This window comes from Mytilus edulis, chromosome 8 (assembly GCF_963676685.1).
Source record: "Mytilus edulis chromosome 8, xbMytEdul2.2, whole genome shotgun sequence".
NCBI lineage: Eukaryota > Metazoa > Mollusca > Bivalvia > Mytilida > Mytilidae > Mytilus > Mytilus edulis.
The window spans coordinates 77,860,285-77,883,464 of record NC_092351.1 but is presented as its reverse complement, the minus strand read 5'-3'; the positions used below and the strand labels follow the sequence as shown (position 1 = coordinate 77,883,464).

Below are 23,180 nucleotides of genomic sequence, written 5' to 3'. Positions count from 1 at the left end.
CAAGAAAATCATGATAGGAAGTGCAAGCACGGGAATATCGTATCAATTGGGAGATATATACCCCGTATGCAGGTGCTGCTGGATTGTTGCAACTTAGAAATGGAAAGTTCACAATTGGAAAGCTTAAATCATCTCTTTTGTCGTAAATTTTTGTCTTCAACCGACCCTCATTGTCAATTTCTAGATGTAAGTCCAGATATGAGGCCGACTTAACTGTATCTGTAGTATCATTTATTTCTAGTTCGATGGGATAGATGCGTTGCACATAGTCATCAAATTTTGAATTATTTAGTGAAAGAACATCATATATATAGCGGAAAGTAGAGTTAAAGAATATTGCTAACTTTTTATCTCTCTTCCTACAAAGTTCCTGCATGAAGTCAGTCTCAAAAAAATAAAGAAACAAGTCGTCAAGTAGAGGGGCACATTTTGTTCCCATTGAAATATGTCAGTTAGACAGAAATCAAACAATGGGTTTATCACGTCCTGTTTTTGTACGTGTTGTGAATACTTCAACTGTTCAAAAAACCCAGCGCAGAAAAAAATACATTAGGCTTAAGAAATAGGTATTGCACTTCCATTATACAGTTGAAGTTAGTGTATAATTTAGGAAGGATTGGTTGACCTAATCGCTTGTATTATGCAACACATTTTGATTGTAAACTATCAAACATATATTTAACGAGGGTGAATACAACGAATTATATACTTAATATGTATAAAATAGTGTTTCTTTACACTTTATATAAATTGTTGCGTATGCTTATATACGCATATCTTAAACTTATTTCACTGGCTTCGAGACAAAGTGAAGGTAATCAATAATGTGGTCATTTTTTATAAATTTACTGTTTACAAAACTTTGAACTTTTGCACAAATTTTTGGAATTTTGGATCCTCAATGCTCTTCAACTTTGAACTTGTTTGGCTTTATAAATATTTTGATATGAGCGTCACTAAGGAGTCTGATGTGGACAAAACGCTCGTCTGGCATAATATATGTTATTCAGGTCTCAGACAGGGTATATACTGTGACATTCCCGGCTTAGAGTTTATATCCCCTGAGCCGAAGGCGAAGGGGATATAAGCCCTAAGCCGGGAATGTCACAGTATATACCCTTTCTGAGACCTGAATTACACATATATTACGGATTACCCCTGACTTAATTTTATTTTCCAGTGCAGGTATTTGTTGACAACACATATATATTGAAAAACCCAACCTGATATGTTCGGCATACGTGAAGGATTTTCTAATTTGCTGTGAACATAATTTTATCGTGTATGTAATAATTTATAATAACACTTTTAACATTAAATTTAAGTATTAAAAGTGTAAAATGCGTGATTTTGTATCAAAAATGTATTATTGACTGAAGCAAGTCATTATTTTCCCTCTGTGAGCCTCTGACAGTCTGATAGCTTTTGACTACGTCACATAGTAACCGGTGTTATGATGACGTTTTTGAGGTTCCAATTGGGGATAAAAACGTCGTATATACCCCGGCAGTTTCCTGAATATATACTGACATCTCTGTGTTGTTATCCAATCACAAACCTCGACACATTTGTAATCCGTAATATTAAATTATAATTCTGGTACCTTTGATAACTATTATTGTCATTGTCATGCAAATGTATAATATATTTTTTTAAATGAAAGAGAAGAAACATATTTTTTCAAGTTAAATTGAAGATATATCAAAGAAGTGTTATATGACTGCTTTAAGATTTTCTGACAGTGACCAGTTGTAGAAGTAAAACATACCTCAGAAAAGCTATCTCCATGAGTTGCAGCAAACACCATCCTCGGCATTTTGTCTTCACTTTTGTTACAATAGGTCAATACAGAATTAATCCAATGTATAAGGATTGCTGCATAAATATTAAATACTTAATAAATAAAAATAAATTATGGGGTGTAATATTTGCCATGAATATATATATCAATACATTATCTAATACAGTATACTGCATAGATCAGTACACGAAAAATGCAAATAAAGAGGGTAGATGGATTAATAGTTGAATGTGAGCATGTTCTCTGAACTTAGCATACAATTGTAAAGTGTGCATTTGGATGATCTATTCAATCATTCTTTAACTGATCTTTTTAAACATAACAGAAAAAGACTTGATGCACACTGCGGATAATTTTTAGTAAAATGTGATCTAAGGATGGATTACTAAATTATCCATATTTGTTTTCGTATTCAATATATGCATTAACATATTTCATTTTGTTCAACGAAATTATTTAAATGCAATAGTATAAACAACGAAACTTACATGCAGCTGTGACATCTCCTTGTGGATATTCTTCCAATTCTGTATAAAGGCCCTTACGTCCATCAAACATCAGAATGAACGTCCCTCTGTGCTGAATAAATAACTGATGAGTCATGTCAAATGATTTTTGCCCACCGAAATCGACCAAATCTGAAGGTGATATACTCAAACGGTAATTTTCCTTTTTACTCTTCTCCAACAAGTCATCTTGAATGGAATGGGCAGTATGAATTGTTTGATTTTGAAATCCCTTTGAGGTCTCCTTGAATGTTTCACGAGGTGAAGGATTTTTTTCACGTCTCCTAGCAGAAGTCAATCTAGATGTTGCATTTGTGTTTTGTACCAGATGCTTTGGCGGAAATTTATCTGAATTCGACGTATCTATCTTAGATTCGTTTGTTGTAAGATTTGATATCGGATCACCTTTGTCTGCCCCTTTATTTTTGACTATTCTCTGATCTATTTGGGATACACCAGAAGGTTTTTGTTGTACTTTTAGTTCAGGATTTCCAAGTAGAAGTTTTGTTAAAATATCACCACTACCTAAAATAGTTTAATAAACAAATTGTAAGCAAAGGGGTATAAACGGAGCATACTACAATGTTTCGTTTCCAAAACACCATAAAATGATAAATACAAAATACATGTATGTGGATAACAAAATAAGAAAAGAATAAGAAAAGATCTTCTTAGGTTCAAAAATCGTATTATAGAATATATTATATAATTTTGTCTATGTTGTACTTGTTTGGTTATACAACTGATTTCATATGAGCGTCACTGATGAGTCTTATGTAGACGAAACGCGCGTCTGGCGTACTAACTTATAATCCTGATACCTTTGATAACTTTTTAAACCACTGAGTCGATGACACTGCTGGTGGATGTTTCGTCCCCGAGGGTATCACCATGAATATGATATGACTATCAATTATGTGGTCATTTTTATAAATTTTCTGTTTACAAAACTTTGAATTTTTCGAAAAACTAAGGATTTTCTTATCCCAGGAATAAACTATGTTTAGTTTTATTGAAAAATAAAATGAATGAAATAATCGAGACATTTCATATGAGATCATATGACGTTATCAACATCTTGAATTTGACATATTTGACCTTAACTGGCCTTCGTACACTTATTTTGTGACCTGATATGACATTTAAGCCATATTGATAATTATATCGTAGAAATTTTGAGGCAAAAAATAGTGTTTTACAGGTTCTGTCTTAACAACTGGCGAATCAAATATGAATGAAACAAATATTAGGTAACTTGGTCATAAGATACCTCTTTCCCGCCGGTAAACGGACAGAAAGTCACAGGACAAAAAGTCACAGGACATTAAGTCACAAATTTGGTAGGACAAAAAGTCACAGGACAAAAAGTCACAAAAAAATATGTTGACAATTGTTTGAGTATATAAGAGAAATATCTTGAAATATTATTTTTGGAAGTTTCAGGGTGCGAGACATATATTTTTGTTTTCCGAAAGTCGGTAAAGAAACGCACACCTGGCGTACTAAATTATAATGCTGGTTCCTGAAAATCAGAGAATGAACTACTTGTCTACCTTATTGATTATCAAGAAACAACAAGACAACAAATACATGAATGATAACATAAGTTTACCAAATTAACTACACAGCGAAATATATTGGTAAAAACTTATACGAGACATCAGACAGACTGCATCCAAAATAAGCTTCATACATACTAGGTATTTAACTGAAATGTTCTTTTATACGCTGAAAGATTTTGTCAATCACGTTCTAGCTAAAAGGGCTCAGCCATAACATTAAATATATATTATTTACCCTTTTTTAAAGGAATCATCTTTCGGTGTTGCAAGTCGATGCCATTTCTTCCAAAATGAATAATAAGTCCATCAGTTGAAAACCATGTCTTTGGAATTGCCTCACCAATCAAAATACTTGCTAGAGAAGATTTTCCAATGTTACAAGGTCCGGCCAAATAAACCCTGTTATCATAGGAAGCAAATGTTCCCAGAGCTACAAGATCCTGGAAATCATCTCTATTTAACTGGCTGAGATTGGTCAAAATTGATTCTGTCTTACATTTCTATAAAACAAAATAGTAAAACTTTTCAACAAAAATAATACTGTGTACCTTTGTAGCATTCGACCTGTCTTTCTGAATCGTTTGATTTTAAAGTATAGTCTTGATTTCCATTATAAAAGAAAGGCAACAGATAGAAAAGGCACATTCAAAAGTCCAAAATAAACATACAATGTTATGGCATAACAAATGAAAAAGACAAACAGACAAGTGACAGTACGTAAAGCATAACATAGAAAACTTCATACTGAGTTTCTCGAATCACACCAATGCAAATATAGGAATAATTCAAGCCTTACTGCACTTATATTTCAAACAAATCGGTAAAGCTCCAATATACAACTTGAACTTGAACAATACTGGATCAAATCTCTTTGTTCCATTTTCTTTTGTTAAATGTTGTAAAATTCCGATTCGCATTATTGACCAAACCTTTTTCTAATTTTAAGTAACATGGTACAGCCTTCGTTGGTTTTGATATTGGTCTAGGTTTCGATTTTGGTTGCAGATTATGGTGAAGATGTCTATTAATTTTGGAACTAGTTATACAGTATATCGGAGGAGTGCAGTTGCAGGGCTGCAGTATAAGTGTATAGAGGAAAAACAGTTTCGCATTTTTTATTGAGTAGAACTTTAAGACTGTTTTAACGAGTCCGTAACCCTTAAAAAGAACTCTTGTACTTGTTTAAATATGCTCATTTTTAATAGTTTATAAATAAGTTAACATATTTTATTTCAGCGCTACTATAGTAAGTTACCTTTTACCAATTGTGCAGCCAAAATTTTCATAGTTTTAACCAAAAAATATCTCGTGTAGTATTGATTCAAAACTGCTGCAGATGGCTTTAGAAATGTGGGAGGATTTTTTTATATTTGGAAAGTTGGTTGATTCATGAAACATGTATATAAACAAACTCACACTTGTTTGTTAATGCTGAAAACAAATTTATCTGATTTACGGGATTCTGAGAAATGTTCATTTCCATCAATGATTCAATTAGTACTATGTTTCTTTCATTGAGTTTTAAATATCCATTTTGAAAGCGATTACATTTTGTACTTTACACATGTTACATTTTTGCTTAAAAGATTAATAGATTTGAACTACCAGCTTGATTCATACCAAAACTACATCAATGAGAACCAGATAATCCGCAGGGCGCAGCTTTATACGACCGCAGAGGTTGAACCCTGAACGGATTGGGCAAGTTTGGACACAACATTCAAGATGGATTCAGCTCTAAATTTGGATTGTGATTAAATAGTTGACACAGTATAGGTTTCTGACACAGATTAAATGTGGTGTAATGAACTTAAAAAAATGTTTTCGCGTTTGAGCCATTCACTATGCTATTGAATATTAATTCTTTCAAAAAAATGTGTGAAGAAATTTTCTTTTAATTTATGAAATCTGAAATGAGAAAAATTAAACCCCCTCCCATTTTTTTTCACATCCCCCTTTTCCTTATTCAAAAACTGATCTCAATTCAAATTTCTAATGGAGTTTGCAACAATAACTACTCATTCAAATACATCATAAAATATTAAAATGTAAAAAAAGTGCTTGTTAAAGATGGTAAAGATTGTTTTATTTATCAGTTGGAAGTAAAAGTGAATATACATTGTATATTGTATTAAACAAAAATTTAAGTTGATTCAACTACTCTTCTGGACAAAGAAAGATGACTCCAATTGAAAATTTCTTGCTATTGCACAATATTGTGCAACTAGATACTTCTTGCTATTGTGCAATACTGTGCAATTGAAAATACTTGCTATTGCACAATACTGTGCAATTGAAGATTTCTTGTTATTGCTGAATACTGTGCAATTGAAAATTTCTTGCTATTGCACAATACTTAATATAATAATTTTGGATCCTGATTTGGACCAACTTGAAAACTGGGCCCATAATCAATAATCAAAGTTCATGTTAAGATACAGTTTATCAAGGAAGCCCAATAATTCAATTTTTGTTAAAATCAAACTTAGTTTAATTTTTGACCCTTTGGACTTTAATGAAGACCAATTTGAAAACGGGACCAAAAATTAAGAATCTACATACACAGTTAGATTTGGTATATCAAAGAACCCACAGTATTCAATTTTTGATGAAATCAAACAAAGTTTAATTTAGGACCCCAATTCGGACCAACTTGAAAAATGGGCCAATAATAAAAAATTGAAGTACATTTCTAGATTTAGCATATCAAAGAACCCCAAGGTTTAAAATCAAGCTAAGTTTAATTTTGGACCCTTTGGACCTTAATGTAGACTCATTTGAAAACGGGACCAAAAATTAAGAATCTACATATACAGTTATATTCGGCATCAAAAAACCCCAATTATTAAATTTTTGATGAAATCAAACAAAGATTAGTTTTGGACCCTTTGGGCCTCTTTTTCCTAAACTGTTTGGACCTCAACTCCCAAAATCAATCGCAACCTTCCTTTGGTGGTCATAAACCTTGTGATTAAATTTCTTTGATTTATATTTACTTATACTAAGGTTATTGTGCGAAAACCAATAATAATGCTTATTTTGGCCCTTTTTTTGGTACCTAATTCATAAACTTTTGGAACCAAAACTCCCAAAATCAATCCCAACCTTCCTTTTGTGGTCTTAGTTATAGTGCGAAAACCAAGCAAGAAAATGCTTATTTGGGCCCTTTTTGGCCCCTCATTCCTAAACTGTTGGGACAAAAACTCCCAAAATCAATCCCAACCTTCCTTTTGTGGTCATAAACCTTGTGTTTAAATTTCATAGATTTCTATTTACTTATACTAAAGTTATAGTGCGAAAACCAAGTGTCTTCGGAGGACGACGACGCAGACGACGACGCCAACGTGATACCAATATATAAAAATTCAATTATGAAAATTAAAAAGGGAAAATATCAAAAATAGTAAAAAGAAAATATGAAGACCATTTAGGATGCTGTAGTTTAAAAGCCATCTCCGAAAAAAGATGGAATTCACATATGTATGTTTTTGTTACTGCAGTCTACAGACTTCTATTATGGCCTTTGTCATTTTATTTTTACATCTGTCGATGATATCATGTTGATGGAAGATACCTTGTGTTAAGTCTCAAAGGGTTATTGACCACCGTGTTTGGTGGCACATTATTAACTTAATAGACAGAAAAGGTAGTTTAAAACTACCAGTTGTTATACATGTAATTAATTTCACGTTATTCGAAATTCCTTGCATTTGAGAGAGGATAAACCAATATAGCTCATAACGATAATTTTTGATAATAAGTTTTGATTACCACCTTGACTACCCTTCGGGGTCTTGCATGGTCGGTCGATCATTTATGAGTCTTTTTACACTCGTGTTTTACATGTAATTTCAAATATCGTTTTATCATTCCAAGCTTTGAGATATCTAACAAAACTGCCTATTTTAGACCAAAGTTATTGTTTTGATTCAGAATGTTTCCTGTTACTCTACATATCCTGATATATTGCATGAAAATGTTTTGTTCAGATGTTTAAGGATAAGCACCGGTGATGTCTAGGAAAATCCTTTTATATCGGTAGTCTGTAAAAAATATTGTTTGGAAATTACGTTATTTTACGAACCTCCTTTTTCTTTTGTTTCTGTCAAGAGTCTTTCGGAAAACTTGTTGACTAGCATTTTAGAAATTTTAAGGCTTGCAAAGCCTCTTTGCATGATAATGTTACAATCCGTGTAACGTAAAAGTTAACAACGATGCCCGAACGATGTACGTACGCTTCCCGAACGGTGTACGAATGCAAACGAAACGCTGGCCGAACGTTGTACGGACGCTGAACGAATGATGTATTAACGAAACCATGTACCATAAACCATACCATAAAAGATAACATTGCCGCCCTTTTATCGTTCATCGTATGGTTTTGCGAACATCGTTTGATTTAGCGTATACCGTATCTTTTAGCGTACATCGTTTCGTTTAGCGTATATCGTATCGTTTAGCGTACATCGTTTCTTGGCGTGCATAGTTTCGTTTAGCGTATATGTTTTTTTTAAATAGAAAACATGAATTGTGTTCTCTTAAATCTTTTTATATAGGTGATAACATGCGCAAAATTAAGATTGACGGCATGTTTTAGTTTTCAATTAATAATTGTAATAATGTAAGCTAACTCGATGTATATCCAACATTATTTACATAAAAAGTTTGAAAAATAAACACTGAAATAAATTTAAACAAATTAAAAAATACAATTATGATTTTTTTAGCCGTAGAAATACGTACTTGGTGAATTTATTTTAAATGGAATTCGAAACTTAATCTAATGTTCTTACAAAAGTATATTCGGGGTCTTAAGGTTGATGTGTTGTTCAAAAGTTTTGTTAAATATCTTTTATGTTTTCTCTTTTATAGCATGTATTCTAAAATCGACTGAATAGCACTGTTAACTTTATGTCGTAATTGGCCGTTTCAGAATCTAATGCATCCTGGGTAATATTTTGAAAAGCGTACACCAAAGCGTTTTGATTGGTTTAAAACGTTATCAACAATGGAAATTCAACCAATAGGGTAACGTTATTTTCACTTTAGGGTACGAACAATGAAATAACCCATGATGCTTTAAATTCTGAAACGGCCAATTAAACCATATTTCTTACAAAATGAAGCATTCAGTACTTATAATGACATTTTTAGCTAGGATTATGAAAATACGATTTTATCATTTTCTTTATTTAATTTACCTGTGCACTCTATTGAGGGATCTCGTTTCATCATGAATGATAAATTTTATTGTGTAATGAAATTGACTAAGAAATAACGCGAGATAGCAGTGTATTCAATCAGAGTAACGTATTATAATGAAACATAAATCTAAAGAAATTATAACATTCTAAATGGTCCCTAATAATACATCTAATAGTTACCACTGGATACTAAACAGCTAACTATAATTTCATCCGTCATATTCTTAGTTTTGTTATAATATGAAAACAACATGATTTTCACTACGGAAATAATGGAAAAGAATTGTAAAAAACCCAACACTCAATCAGTCAGGATTCTACTATTGTCTGATCCGGTGCATTACGTTTGCGCGCATTACCATTACATTTGCGCGCAAAAATCATTACGTTTGCGCGCAGCTTTTGATTACATTTTTTTGACAGGTAAACTCAGGTAATAATACTTCCGTTCGTATAAATCTCATAAGGCAAGAAAGTAGAGATAAAGCGGGATATTTTTTTCAATTTCAGATACAATTCAACAAGTCAAAGGTGTATGCAAAATGTTAAGAGCATCTGTGACATAGCCAATTTATTGTGATTTGATCTTAAGGTCTAATTATGAAAAATATATAATTTGAATTTATAAACTATTTTTAAAAATAATAATTGATAGTCATATACGTTATGAAAATGCAAAAATATATTTTTTTTTGTAATGCGTTTATTGTAAGTATATAAGTCCATAGTACATCAGCAAAATCGAGACAAGTACATAAAGTTGATACATCAGCAAAATCGAGACAAGTACATAAAAATGATATTTTGAATCTTTCAATAAACGTATAATATAAATAATAATAATGTCAATAAAGAAAAGAAAATCTAAACCTGAGGTAGCCTGGATTGGGTAGATAGTTTTATTACGTATAGTTTACTTGTAAAGTCATTCTATTAGTTACAAAAAAAATATAGTCATTTATAATTTAATTTGATTTGTATTTATATTTTTACCAGAGATTACCTGTAAAATGAATGCGCGCAAATGTAATCAAAAGCGCAAACGTAAAACATTTTAATCCCCAAATTCGCGCAAACGTAGTAAAGACAATTGTATCAACTCGCTAATGAGCATCAGTTAATGATCTTGTCTGCATTGATTCAATTTAAAACTATTGTCTGATCGGTTGTTAGGTTGAATTTTCGAAAATTCAAAAATATTTAAAAAAAAATCTAATTAAAAATATCGTGGAAGGACTAGATTTGTTCAGTGTATAAAGACTATAAACCCTAGTTTTTACACACAAAAAATTACAAAATTTCAAAGATATGCAATTTCATCATCAAACTTGAAAGACTGTGTCAAGTACTTTCAGTAAAAAAATAGCTATTCGAACACACCTTCTCTGTATTTGTGACTCATTAGATAGGTATTTCACTTGACCCATATATTTCATCTTTTAGTACTGTTATTTTTTTGTGTTATAAAGTAAATCTGTAGCTTTGATATATAAAAATGATAGAATCTGAAGCGAGACAATGTATGAAATATTCTTAATTTGTACGATATGAAGACAAAATATTCAACTCAAACACGCCTTAACATAAAAAGATGCACTCGATTTTCTCTTTTCGATACAATTGTTACCCATTTTTTGGAATTTTTCCTTGAGTCACATAATGGAAGGGCAGACACGAAAATTTTGGAACTAATAAATTAATATGTTTTTCGTCCGTGGTAATTTTTTTCAAAAAAATCGGAGGTTATGCATTTTCTTCATCCAACTTGAAAGACACCCATGTTGTCGACTTGAAATCTAATTGTTCTGCTTAAGTGTGAACTAGATAAATTGAAAACTTATGCAAATGTTTTTTTTTTAAATACAACATCTGGTAATTGAAAAGAACATTGTAATTTTGTTTGTTTCTATTTACTTTTAAAAATTTTGTCACTATAGTAAACAATACAGTACACATTTATCCCCTTCCCTTACAAAGAGCTTCGATTTCAACCGGGTTTCCGACTGCAATCACATCCCTACGGCACAAATTAAAGTCTAGCCTTTTCACATTAAAATACATTTTTTTCATAAATCTATTTCTAAATATTTTTAAACAATTTAAATCAAATGGTCATTTTCTTATTTGCCATTAAAAAAAATTTAAAAAAATTATTTTTATTTCTTATCTGCAACAGATCGATTGTTGTCGGTGCTTGTCAGAATTTATAAAATCTAACACCAGGTTTGCCAGAAAGAAAGCTACATAGAACAGGAAAACAACAATGCCTTAGAAATACTTCAATATCGTATTTTCTAGTTTCTGTTGTAATAGACCTTTTCAACAACTCTCGATATCTACAGTTGAGAACGACTACGACAGGTAAAATATGAGAGGTATCAAAAACGTAAAAAAAGTGAGATAATTACGTCTTTCCACTTTTCTGTGGAAAGACTTATTGTTTTTGTTCTGATTATTATTATTATTATTATTTTTTTTTTTTTTCTTCCGCCAAATTTTGTTCTTGCGCAAAATGTTTGTTTCGCAATATGTCGCTTAGATATTTCCCATATGGTATCGTATAGTTTATGCGCTTTTAAATTTCGCCCTGCTAAGCCGATCCACTTTCTATGTAAGAGTTATCTCCCTTTTCACTGTTTACCCTCTGTGTGCATCTTCTTCGTAACAAAAAAAAAAAATAGCGACAAATTTTTCTTACAAACTGTTCGTTACATCCTCAGGAATTTTTGGCTAATTTGGATCGAAGCGATTCGATGAAATTTTATAGGAGTTATCTACCTTTACAAAATAAATTTGTCGGTATGTTTTTTTTACTTATAAACCGTTTACCGTATAACCCTGGAATGTTTTTATTTGAGGCCCCTAGGTCCTAACTTAGAAAATGAGGTCAAGGTCAAAGGTCAAGGTCAAGTTCTCAATTGTGACTTTTGCTTGTTTTTGCCTTTTCTCCGACACTTTGAAAGATACATATAAAAGAACAAGTGCAAAATGTCTGCTTTATTGTAATGAAGATATGCTACATTTAGTCTTATACAACTTAACGGCATCTTATAGGAGTTGGTGCCCCTGAAATGCCTTGATATGAGGTTATTTGATTATAACTTTAACTAAGTTCATTATAAAGGCATTTGACCTTGTACAAAAGGTTAAGTGACTAATGACCTTGAAAAATGACTACCGGAAGTGACCTTGAGAAAACCGGAAGTAACCGTTTTTGTAATTTTTTCATATAAAAGTACTCAGATTCAATATATTTTGTCATATAGATACATAAACTGATTACTGAAGACTAAAAATGACTTCCAACAAACCGGAAGTGTTCAATTATCTCCCATTCTACATACAAAAGTATATAGAAACTATATATTTTTGGAATCAGTGTGAAAGAAGATATCATATGAAAACGGAAGTGACATTGAATTCACCGGAAGCATTACATTATCTCCCTTATATCACTCAAAAATATAATTTAACCATTATTTATCGCATCAGTATGAAGAAACTATCTTCTTATGAAAGTTTCTTTCATGTGGAAAGACTTTCAATTGTTCTCTGAACAATTGGTTTTTAATTATTGATTTTATTTCTTTCAGTGATAATGGTACAACTTTCCTGCAGAGTCCAAATGACATGGATTTATCATTTATTATAAAGAAAATGATGTACTTTAATTCAAATTTCATCTATTTAAACGTTAAGCTTCTAGCTGTCCTGGTGGAATTCGGAAAATGAAAAGAACAAATCATGTTGTTCGGCCAAAAAATAATGAAAAAAAAAGCGGTCAATAATGGATCTTATTCGTGAAAAACAGCAGGAATATAAAAAAAAATATAACAAAAAAAAAATGCCCTAACTGTTAAAGGCCCTCGGTGTATCTTCCGGTTCGGATTCCTATTAAAATCATAAAAAAAGTTATTTGAACCTCATTTAGATTTAATGCATGTTTTCCTTATGGTATGATCCTCCTTTTACGAACAAAAAAGGACGAAACAAAATATGAAGACAATAAAAAAAAACCAGTGATCTTTGATCGACTAAAATGGAATCGAATATGAAGGCGAAGCATACTGTAAATTATCATATCATTAAATATAAGTTCTATCGTATCAAAGACGTACAAATTACCAACATATTCAGGACTTGGTTCAGGCACACATAACATGCGACGGGGTTTTCCTAGTCTAATTTGATCCAAAACCTCCCTTATGTATGGTCATAGATGAGAAAAAAATCTTTAGTACGAAAAAAATTGAAAAAGTTTCAAAACCCAAACTATGTACTGGAAATTGGATATAGAGAAACAAACTGTGACCCGGTGAAAACAAAACAAAATATAGCAAGGACAGTGTATAAATAAAATCAACGAAATTTGATCAACTTTTTATAAGAAACACGAAGGTCATTTTCAGAAAATATACAGAAAATATATTTATTTATTCATTTGGTTGATATATATTCTGAACCTATATAGTCAAGACAGTATATAACAGCCAATCCAATATGTTACGCAATGATAATCATGATGGTTTTTGTCTTTGAGACAACCGAGCAATTTTACCTGTAAACTGTAGGTGTCATTAGTCGGTGTCGAGAGATGTTGAAAAGGTCTAATATGGTGCAATGCAAAAAAGATAACTTCTGAATACTGATTTGTACCTCTCAAGCATATGTGGTTAATTACAAATATATTGTAGTCTCTTTTTCTTTACTCGCAGTTTTAGTATTCGACTTAATCATGTTTTATTTATGAAAATTGCCCATTGCTGACGAATGTTAAACATTGATCTCTATGTTTTAAATTGTTTAGTTGTTAGGTAACATTAACTGTCTGATCTCGCCAACCTGACATTTTATGGTCATTATTTTTTGCATTCAATTGCACCAATGTATTAAAAAGATATAATCGCGAAACCGTATGAGAGTCGTTATTTTACATAAATTATTAGTAAATGCTTTTCTACGACTAAATACGTAACCACCTCTCGTAATTCGTTTTGGGGTAATTGTGCTTGTCTTTTAACAAAATATGGCCTGTCTTAAAAATAAAACGTATAAGAGATATATATAAAACTGGACTAGAGTGAAGAGTTGGGAAGTAGGAATTTAAATTGAATTTAAATTGAATTTTCCGAATTTTAGTTGAATGTTCTAAATCTTAGTTATTTCTGATATATGATTGTACAGACTCAAAAATGTCTTTATTTTGCTAAAATGAAGGGCACCGTCACCAGCCAATAAGGGCAAAATAGATATCTAGTAGATCTTTCTAATTTTGAAAACAACATTTCTCTTGCTTCGTTGATAAAGGGCACTTAAAAATAGTGAATATCATTATACCTCAGTATGTTTTTTCTATATAAAAATAATGAAATTTTTTACAGTTAATAGTTTCAAATGCTAATACCCCGGTTATAAGTTTCATAATAATCTTTCCCGTACTTTTTCTTGCTTATATTTCATTGAACAATAATGATGTCATTGACTATTTTAATTGGCAACGTCAAACTTTAATAGTGTTAACGGTATAATTTCTTTGTGTCGAGTGTAATTTCACTTACAAGAGGCAATTATAAAAGGGAAAAAAATCTTCGCGAGCATTTTTTAAAGATCTAAAATGTAGTACGTTATTCATAATATGGGTTCGGTTGTACTTTAGCTTAAATTGATTATATGCATGGACCATTTAAATATTTCTAGTCTTGATTGCAATTAAGTACCAGTCTGCATAAGAATCAGGCAGTAGTAAAAACATGACCAAAAACCCCCACCCAATTTGACATTGATTTCAGTATTTCTAGTCTTGATTGCAATTAAGTACCAGTCTGCCTAAGAATCAGGCAGTAGTAAAAACATGACCAAAAACCCCCACCCAAGTTGACATTGATTTCAGTTCATAAAATGTAGTTATGCACAAAAATAACATTCATTTCCGTTTTTTGTTCTGGTAATAGAAGATACAGTTTGGTTGAAATGCACTAGAAATTAACGAATAAGGGGAGAAAACTCTGTAATTTGCTATCATTCTAACCAATTTTCTAACCATGTTATTTGATATGACCAGACACACACAAACGAAAGACCAATTATTTTAAACTCAGGATGATGGTTAGTAACAAATAGCATGATTAGCTGGGTGGCTTTTTTCTGACCATGTTTTGATTTTTACCTAAATTTCCCGATTCTTACAAAAACTGGCACTTAATGAAGTATTTACGAATACAAAAAGAACTATAAAAAAACGTATAGTTCATCTTGTGCATGTCAAGTTATGTGACTTTTTTTTTCTTTCTTTTCTTTCAGACGATATATGTACACTTTTAGAAAATTAGTTAATTTGGTATATAAAAACACCTAATGACTGTGTTGTTCAGTATATTGAAACACCTAATGACTTGTTGTGTGGGGAATAGCAGGTTTGTTGTCCCTTCCTATACCAACTATTGCCCTCGGCTTTGTCTCGAGCAATAGTTGGCATCTCAGGGACAAAAAAACTTTCTATTACCCGCACACCCAGTCAATAGGTGTATACTATCCTCAACAGGATGACCACAGCTGCATGCGGGACTGAGTTCACTATTTATAAGGTTTAATAGATATAGGAAGATGTGGTGTGAGTGCCAATGAGACAACTCTCCATCCAAGTAAAAATTTAAAAAGTAAACCATTATAGGTTAAAGTACGGCCTTCAACACGGAGCCTTGGCTCACACCGAACAACAAGCTATAAAGGGCCCCAAAATTACTAGTGTAAAACCATTCAACCGGAAAAACTAACGGTCTAATCTATATAAACAAAACGAGAAACGAGAAACACGTATATATTACATAAACAAACGACAACTACTGTACATCAGATTCCTGACTTAGGACAGGTGCAAACATTTGCAGCGGGATTAAACGTTTTAATGGATCCAAACCTTCTACCTTTTTCTGAAACAATAGCATAACATCACAACATAGAAAAACACACGATAAAATATCAATTGGCAGACTTAACTCAATCAAAAAACGTATGATTACACAATGAACGAATAAATTTGATCTGCGATATCTGAATACAAATGCACAGTTAATTAAATATTAAGAGACAAACATTCATGACCAACAAGCTAACAAACAAATTCAAACAAAGCCATGGCAGGACATCACTGAGAAATATTTAACCAATCAATATTCACTTTAGAAAAAAAACCGGTTTTAAAAAAATAATTATAATCTTGAAGTTTATACAAATGGAGTAAGAATAAGTGAAAAATTGAAGATATTACAAATAATCAAAGCTGGTGTACAGACAAGATCCATATAAATAACAAAGAACAAAAAAACATTATAAACAGTATCAACAGGTCGAATTAACAAGAAAATACGATTTGAGAGTACTTAAATCTGCATTTGACGAACTGCACTATATTTCTCAACTGTGTATCAATGATATTAAGATTTCTATATCACCACAACTAAAATAGGAAGTGCGTACTGTGAATAAATACTCAGTTTACTATTATTTACAAAAAGTTATCACATATAATACCACGTTAACAATAAGGGTGACAGTGTTTAATAGTCTGAAGGAGACAGCATCAAGGATTTAATAAGTCAAAGCGTTTGTTGTACTCAATCTTACTAAAAATAGTTTCCTTTATCATATTTAGTAGATATATTTATCCGAGATAAGATAATTTAGGTTTCTTTTTTATATCACACTTGATCATCAATGATGGGATAATGTGTACTAAGAGAATTTAACCAGAGACTGGGTAACGTAGAAATGACCAATCAAAGGTCTCTGTACTATGAGCAAAATCCATACAGCATAGTTAGATATTAAAGACTCTGAAATGACAAATGTAAAATACACTCAACACTGTTCATACATAATCTCAAGTCAAACTTTGAACAATAGAAAATCTGATTGGACATTCGTTACAATTTGACACGCCCTCATGAATTGGGTCATGAATTGGCGCACGTCCTATTATTATTAGTTATTAGTTATTAGTTTCCTGTCTATTCTGTCATTTATTGCATTTGATTTTTAATTTGTTCTCATTTAAAGGGGCACTAGCTTTCAAATTTATGGTCTCCGATTTGACGTTCCTAACAATTTTAAACATTTATCCAAACTATCAAAAGTGTGAAATAAACAGTTTTCAGAGCATAGGGTCAATAATATGTAGTTTCGTTTCGTGTGTATTTTAGTCTAGACTCCATCTAATTAAATATCGAGTTGACCTCAAATGACCATATAAGCGATGTAAACATAAATATACTAATGATAAAATATAAATAGAGTAAGCCAACACGTGCATTTGAATTTTATAGGTCTGTTTAATTTTACTTTAAAATATATGTTTCCTGTCGTTTTTACACGTAGAAGAAAGATTTTTAGTGGATCGAATCAGTCATCAAATGAATTATCTTTGTTTAACTTTCACTGTTGACATTCCTTTCCTTTACAGTCGGAAACCAGGTTGAAATAGAACAAAAGAATCGAAGCTCTTTGTTAGAGAAGGCGATAAATGTTTACTGTATTATTTACTATAGTGACACATTTTTTAAAAGTTGATAGAAACAAACAAAATTGCAATTTTCTTCTCAATAACTAGGTGTTTTATTTTAAAAACACCATTTGTATAAGTTTTCAATTTATCTAGTACATAGTTAAGCAGAACAATTAGATATCAAGTCGACGACATGGGCATCTGTCACCGGGGAAAACTGGGTGACTTGTGAAGCTGTGCAACAATAGCCTGACTGAATGGCCTCTTGTTACTGAAATTGTGTGATGCACCTGATCACACAATGAACGATTGCTGTGAATAGCAATGAGAACTCTGAACTTTGAAACTCTGGTGAAACTAACTACTGAGACTATGGAACTAGCGATGAATAAACCAATTATCCAGCATGGAATACTAATACTTTTATTACAGATGGACTGTGTTCAGGGTAAAGTCCTGAGTCCGAATCTTCTTTATAGAAATTATAAACAAGTATTTATACACAATTGAATTAACAAGTATAGACATAACAAACAACAGTTAATTTGAGTAATATTGTTCACTGACAAAGATTAAACTATTTTTAGAACTTGAAGAATAAATATTAAATGATAATCTGATTATGACAATTAAGAACATACATTATGAATAAGGTAAAATGTCACTAATTAGCTAACAGAGTATTACATGTCACTCAATGTCCAAACTGAGAATTAAATTGCATATCAAAGCATGTTGAATTTAAGTCCTAGATATGAAATGTAAATAGAAACGAAAATATAAAATTATAAATCACAGAGAATTAAAGTCTAAAATATCAAAATTAAGAATTTTATATTAAAGTCCAAAATAATAAACGAAGCTGCTTTTTCCACTGTCACTTAACTTTCAAGTTGGATGAAGAAAATGCATAACCTCCGATTTTTTTGAAATAAATACCACGAACGAAAAATATATCAATCTATTCGTTCAGTAATTTTCGTGTCTGCCCTTCCATTATGTGATTGAAGAAAAAAATCCAAAAAATAGGTAACAATTGTATCGAAAAGAGAAAATCGAGTGCACCTTTTTATGTTAGGGCGCGTTTGAGTTGAGTATTTTGTCTTGATATCGTACAAAGTAAGAATATTTCATACATCGTTTCGCTTCAGATTTTATCATTTTTATATATTAAAGCTACAGGTTGACTTTATATACACTTTGTGTGTGATAACTAGGGTTTATAGTCTTCAACCACTAAAACAATCTAGTCTGCCCTTCCACGAAATATTTAATTAGGTTTTTTTTAAATGTTTATGAATTTTCGAAAATTCCACCTGACAACCGATCAGACAATAGTTTTCAGTTGAATCAATGCAGACAAGATCATTAACTGATGCTCATTAGCGAGTTGATACATTTGTCTTTTAAAATGCAACTGACATATAAGGATCGTACTGGTGCAATGTGGATACATTTATCGGTTTCCAAGAGCAAACTTGGTAGCGCGTCATCCCTACAATGGCTTCCATTTCTTCGATTGTGAAAATGAACTGGCGTAATGGGGAGAAAATTTTGACGAAGTAGGATCCTGACTGTTTAAATAAACAGAACACGTACAAAGCATGCGTTGTCCATCTCTAGATAAGGGGCTAAATTGAAGTTCACATGAAAACGGATTTAGTGAGGTCGACTTATTCACTTGCAAGTGAATAATTCATTATCAATATTATTTAGCTTAATTTGACAAAATTGAACCATTTTGGCTGCTAAAATCGAATTATTATTTCACTATTTCACTTTTAATATTGATTGAACAGAAACAAATCATATTTTAAATTTTGATACATCTCTTAACTAGTGCCCCTTTAACACATATTTGTATTTGAGTGTAAATAAAGAATTGAAACATGTATTTTGCGTTAAATGTGCCATGAAGCCACGGATTCGTAATCTTGAAAAATCGTTCTGAAACGGTTGATGAAATGTGTAATGTCTGAATAGAAATATAACGATTATGTCCACTGCGCGATTATAAAACGGGCTATATTTGGACATTTTGAGAAACAATAAGTACTTGTTTTCTATGATAGAATTTTTAGGGCAAAACGACTTTTAATCAGTTGGATTTTCAATTTTGTTGAAAAAAAATGTGTTTGATTTTCTTTTCTAAACCATACCAAGATTTTTTAGTTTGAACATATTTTATTGTTAAAAAATGACAAATGGATTAGACAGAAGTTTTTAACTTAGAAACGTCTTCTACATTACATGTATCAATATAAATATGAATGAACATAACAAAATATCTGACTTTAACCAATTATTATTTTAGCATGAAGATCTAAAAATAAATTTGCTAAAAAAACAAAAACACATTCCCCGAAAAAAAAAATATATATTACCGTTTTGTCCTTTTCATTTTTGTGACTTTCCAACCTATATCTAATAATGGGCCATTCCAGTTAATTTCTGACTGGTGGGGATGGATGGGGAGAGTTTTGTTTATACATCATAAAAAAACATCATGACAAACTACCTAGCAGATCTAAAAATGAAGACCTATCAGATGTAGAGTTTCCGTTCATATTTGGTGGATAGGCTTTTGTGGGAAAAAATGACCTTTTTTTACTCCAAGGATTGTACCAATTAGAATTTTAAATACAATACCAGATTATGCATAATACATAACTGTCTACATTTAAAAGCACCCCTAATATCTGACATAGGCATTTTTGTAACCCCTAAGATGTATTTATTTTAAATTATTTACTGCAAGACCCTCAGAAGATTTTTGCGTATAAGTGTACGTGTCAGATGAAAAAACCCAAATTTTCACCCCTTAGATGTATAAATTTTACTCCCTTTAGCAGATATTATTTGGAATGACCCTATTGTCATGTTATGTTTTTGGCGTGGGTCTTCTGTGGAGAAAAAAAAAGAGGGCAATAGCTTACCTCAAGATTTTGGTCATATTTAACTTTATTCTAGTACGGCATGCGTTTTATCCCTAGCGAACTCTCTATCTTAGTGATGAATCAATCATTTGCTTCAGGTCTATCCATTTCGCATCTCGTCATGAATGTGCGTGATATATTTGCCACTGGACATTATATATAGGAGCAATCAATTTATCAGTTTCATTTAGTGATGCATGCTAATTATATATAATATAGTTCTCAAAGGATAATTGTCTTAAACTGTTTTTCATTTTTGTGTATTTTATTTTTTAGTGTAAATTTTTGAATTTCTTTCCGAATCTTTCTCTTTGCATTTATTTGATTGTAAACATTTAATAAAGTAGTCCATATCAGGGGTTAGATTTATACTGCCAAACTAGGAAAAGGGCAGTAGAACAGACAACAATCTCCATTGTGTACACGTAACAACTCGTATGTTGAAGTGTAAAACAACGACATGCAGTTAGGCTTCCTTTTGGTGGAACAATTACTGTGTCAAATCTGTTTATATAAATATCTGGTAAAGTTGTCATAAAAGCAAAAACTTTAAAAACAAATTGAGGATGTACATACAAGCTGATTTTTAATCTTCAATTTAAGATTGATACGTTAAGTCGAAAGAGCATTAGTAAGCATCTAAAAATATTGATAGGTTATAAAGGTTCTTATCTTGACTAGACCATTCGCGCGAATTCGCAGGTCCGTACCTGAGTGCAAAAAATATACGCTTTATTTTTAGCCTGGATTTTTAGAAGTCATATTGTTGTTTGGTGAAATCAAGCTACAATAAGGTGCACAGTTATGTCCAATAGTTCTACGTAAGTCCTTGTAATATCATCCTGGCTACAAGCTTAAGCCTGGCTAAAAACTAGTATTTTATTTTCCTCTTAAATTCAACGCGTGAAGCAGTGTAATTTCGAGGTTAAGACAATTTTCATTGCGACACCATGGCTTCAGTTTTCATTCCGTACCAATAATTAGAACTAATATCAATGATATACCGCAATATAAATCGTTATGTAATCGATAAAAAAATAAAAACCACACGTTATACAGTCCTGGGTTGAGTTCAATATCGTAGCGGCTACGTAGCTTCTATCAATATCTATGTAGCAACTAGTCTATATCTACACGTTAAATAGCACTACGCCGCTGCAATGATATTGAACTCAACCCAGGACTCCGAAGTGTATTTGTGGATTTAATTTCCTCATGAACGACCAAAAGCCGAATATTTGAAGGCCAATAGTTTATAAAAACTGCAAAAGCTGATTAAAAGTTTAAGATGATTGTTCAGATTTGTACGTTTAATAATTTCATCTGCCAACATGATTGCAGATAAAAAAAATCCTAAATGAAAAAAAATAATAATATGAAGGAATACACGTGCATTTATTAATTTTATGCCTTAAGTCAACGTACAGTAAGTTTTCACTGTTGCTCCTAAATGATGAGCGTTTGGAATACATCAGAACTGTGTATGTTTAATTAATTCTCTAGATTAATTTCTGCATACCATTATCAGAGTAACAAATAATATTTTTTGTAAAAAATCATACATGACATCTTAGATTATTACTTTTACTTTTAAAATACATTAATAAAAGTTTGTCTAAATACTCGAGTTACGGTCATCTTTAAAAGTTACGACCATCATCCAAAATACTATAGTTGAATTTACGACCATCACACATTTAAAGTTACGACCATCATGCTCGAAGTTTTGAATGACTATTTTACGAAAATTGGAATGATTAAGTGTATCAAATTTGGTTTCAATATCAACGCACTCACGATAAGTGTATATGAGGCAAGCTGTTTGGCTCAAATGAACCTTTTACTGCACGAAAATAGGAAAAGAAAAATGTATCCCTAGAGTTGTCTCCCATCTCCGGATGGTCGTAACTTTTAGTTACGACCATCTACTTACCACCAGTGCTTAATGTGATATATGATACACCGGAGCAATGGAACGGTTCTTTTAACGTATAACTGCGTTTTACCTAAGTCAAGAACATTCATGAAATATTAGCCACTGGACGATAAGTGACAACTTCGTGTCTATCTTCCAAACATTTGTACTGTTAAATCGTCATTATAAAATCCACAATATATATGGTGCAAAACTGTAGATTTATTTCTTGATATACAAAGTCTTTTTTTTTTTTTTTTTAGATTTATTCAACATTTCTTTTTAAAAACATTGTATCATCATTTTATAGCAAATCTCTATATTCCACTTTGACAATGTGCTGAAAGTGAATGTAACAAATAAAAAAAAATGTGAATCTTGTCGTTAAATTTAGACTAACGATCTTCAATAATGTTACTTTTTAACAAGTGATTTTGTTAATTATCTAAAAAGTGAATATGTAACTTAATCTATAAATGTTATCATATTAAATATTGATCAGTAACCAAAAAAAAAAAAAAAAAAATATATGAAAAATAACTGCTAAAAGAAAAATCATAATTTTTCCTTTAATTGCATGTTTAAAGTATTAATAACTGTACACTTCCCATGTAAAAGTCAAAATAAAACATGTAAACCTCCTCTGTAAAAACACATAAAGACTTAAAAATGTAAACATAGTGTATATAATGTTGTTGTGTTACGATTGTTAATTTATTCTTCATGTATATATAATTTTTATTTTTTTTGGAGGTG

At 31.4% G+C, this 23,180-nt stretch overlaps 1 protein-coding gene across 1 annotated transcript in view; it reads right to left on the bottom strand.

Annotated features, from left to right (window-relative positions):
- The window catches only part of LOC139486325 (uncharacterized), a 113,013-nt gene that overhangs the window by 22,567 nt on the left and 67,266 nt on the right, over window positions 1-23,180 (bottom strand). The window contains exons 9-11 of the mRNA XM_071271195.1: window positions 4,105-4,369; window positions 2,290-2,832; window positions 1,769-1,875 (exon numbers count right to left, since the gene is read on the bottom strand). Coding sequence (XP_071127296.1) covers window positions 1,769-1,875; window positions 2,290-2,832; window positions 4,105-4,369 — 915 coding nt within the window. The remainder of the gene's footprint in view (window positions 1-1,768; window positions 1,876-2,289; window positions 2,833-4,104; window positions 4,370-23,180) is intronic.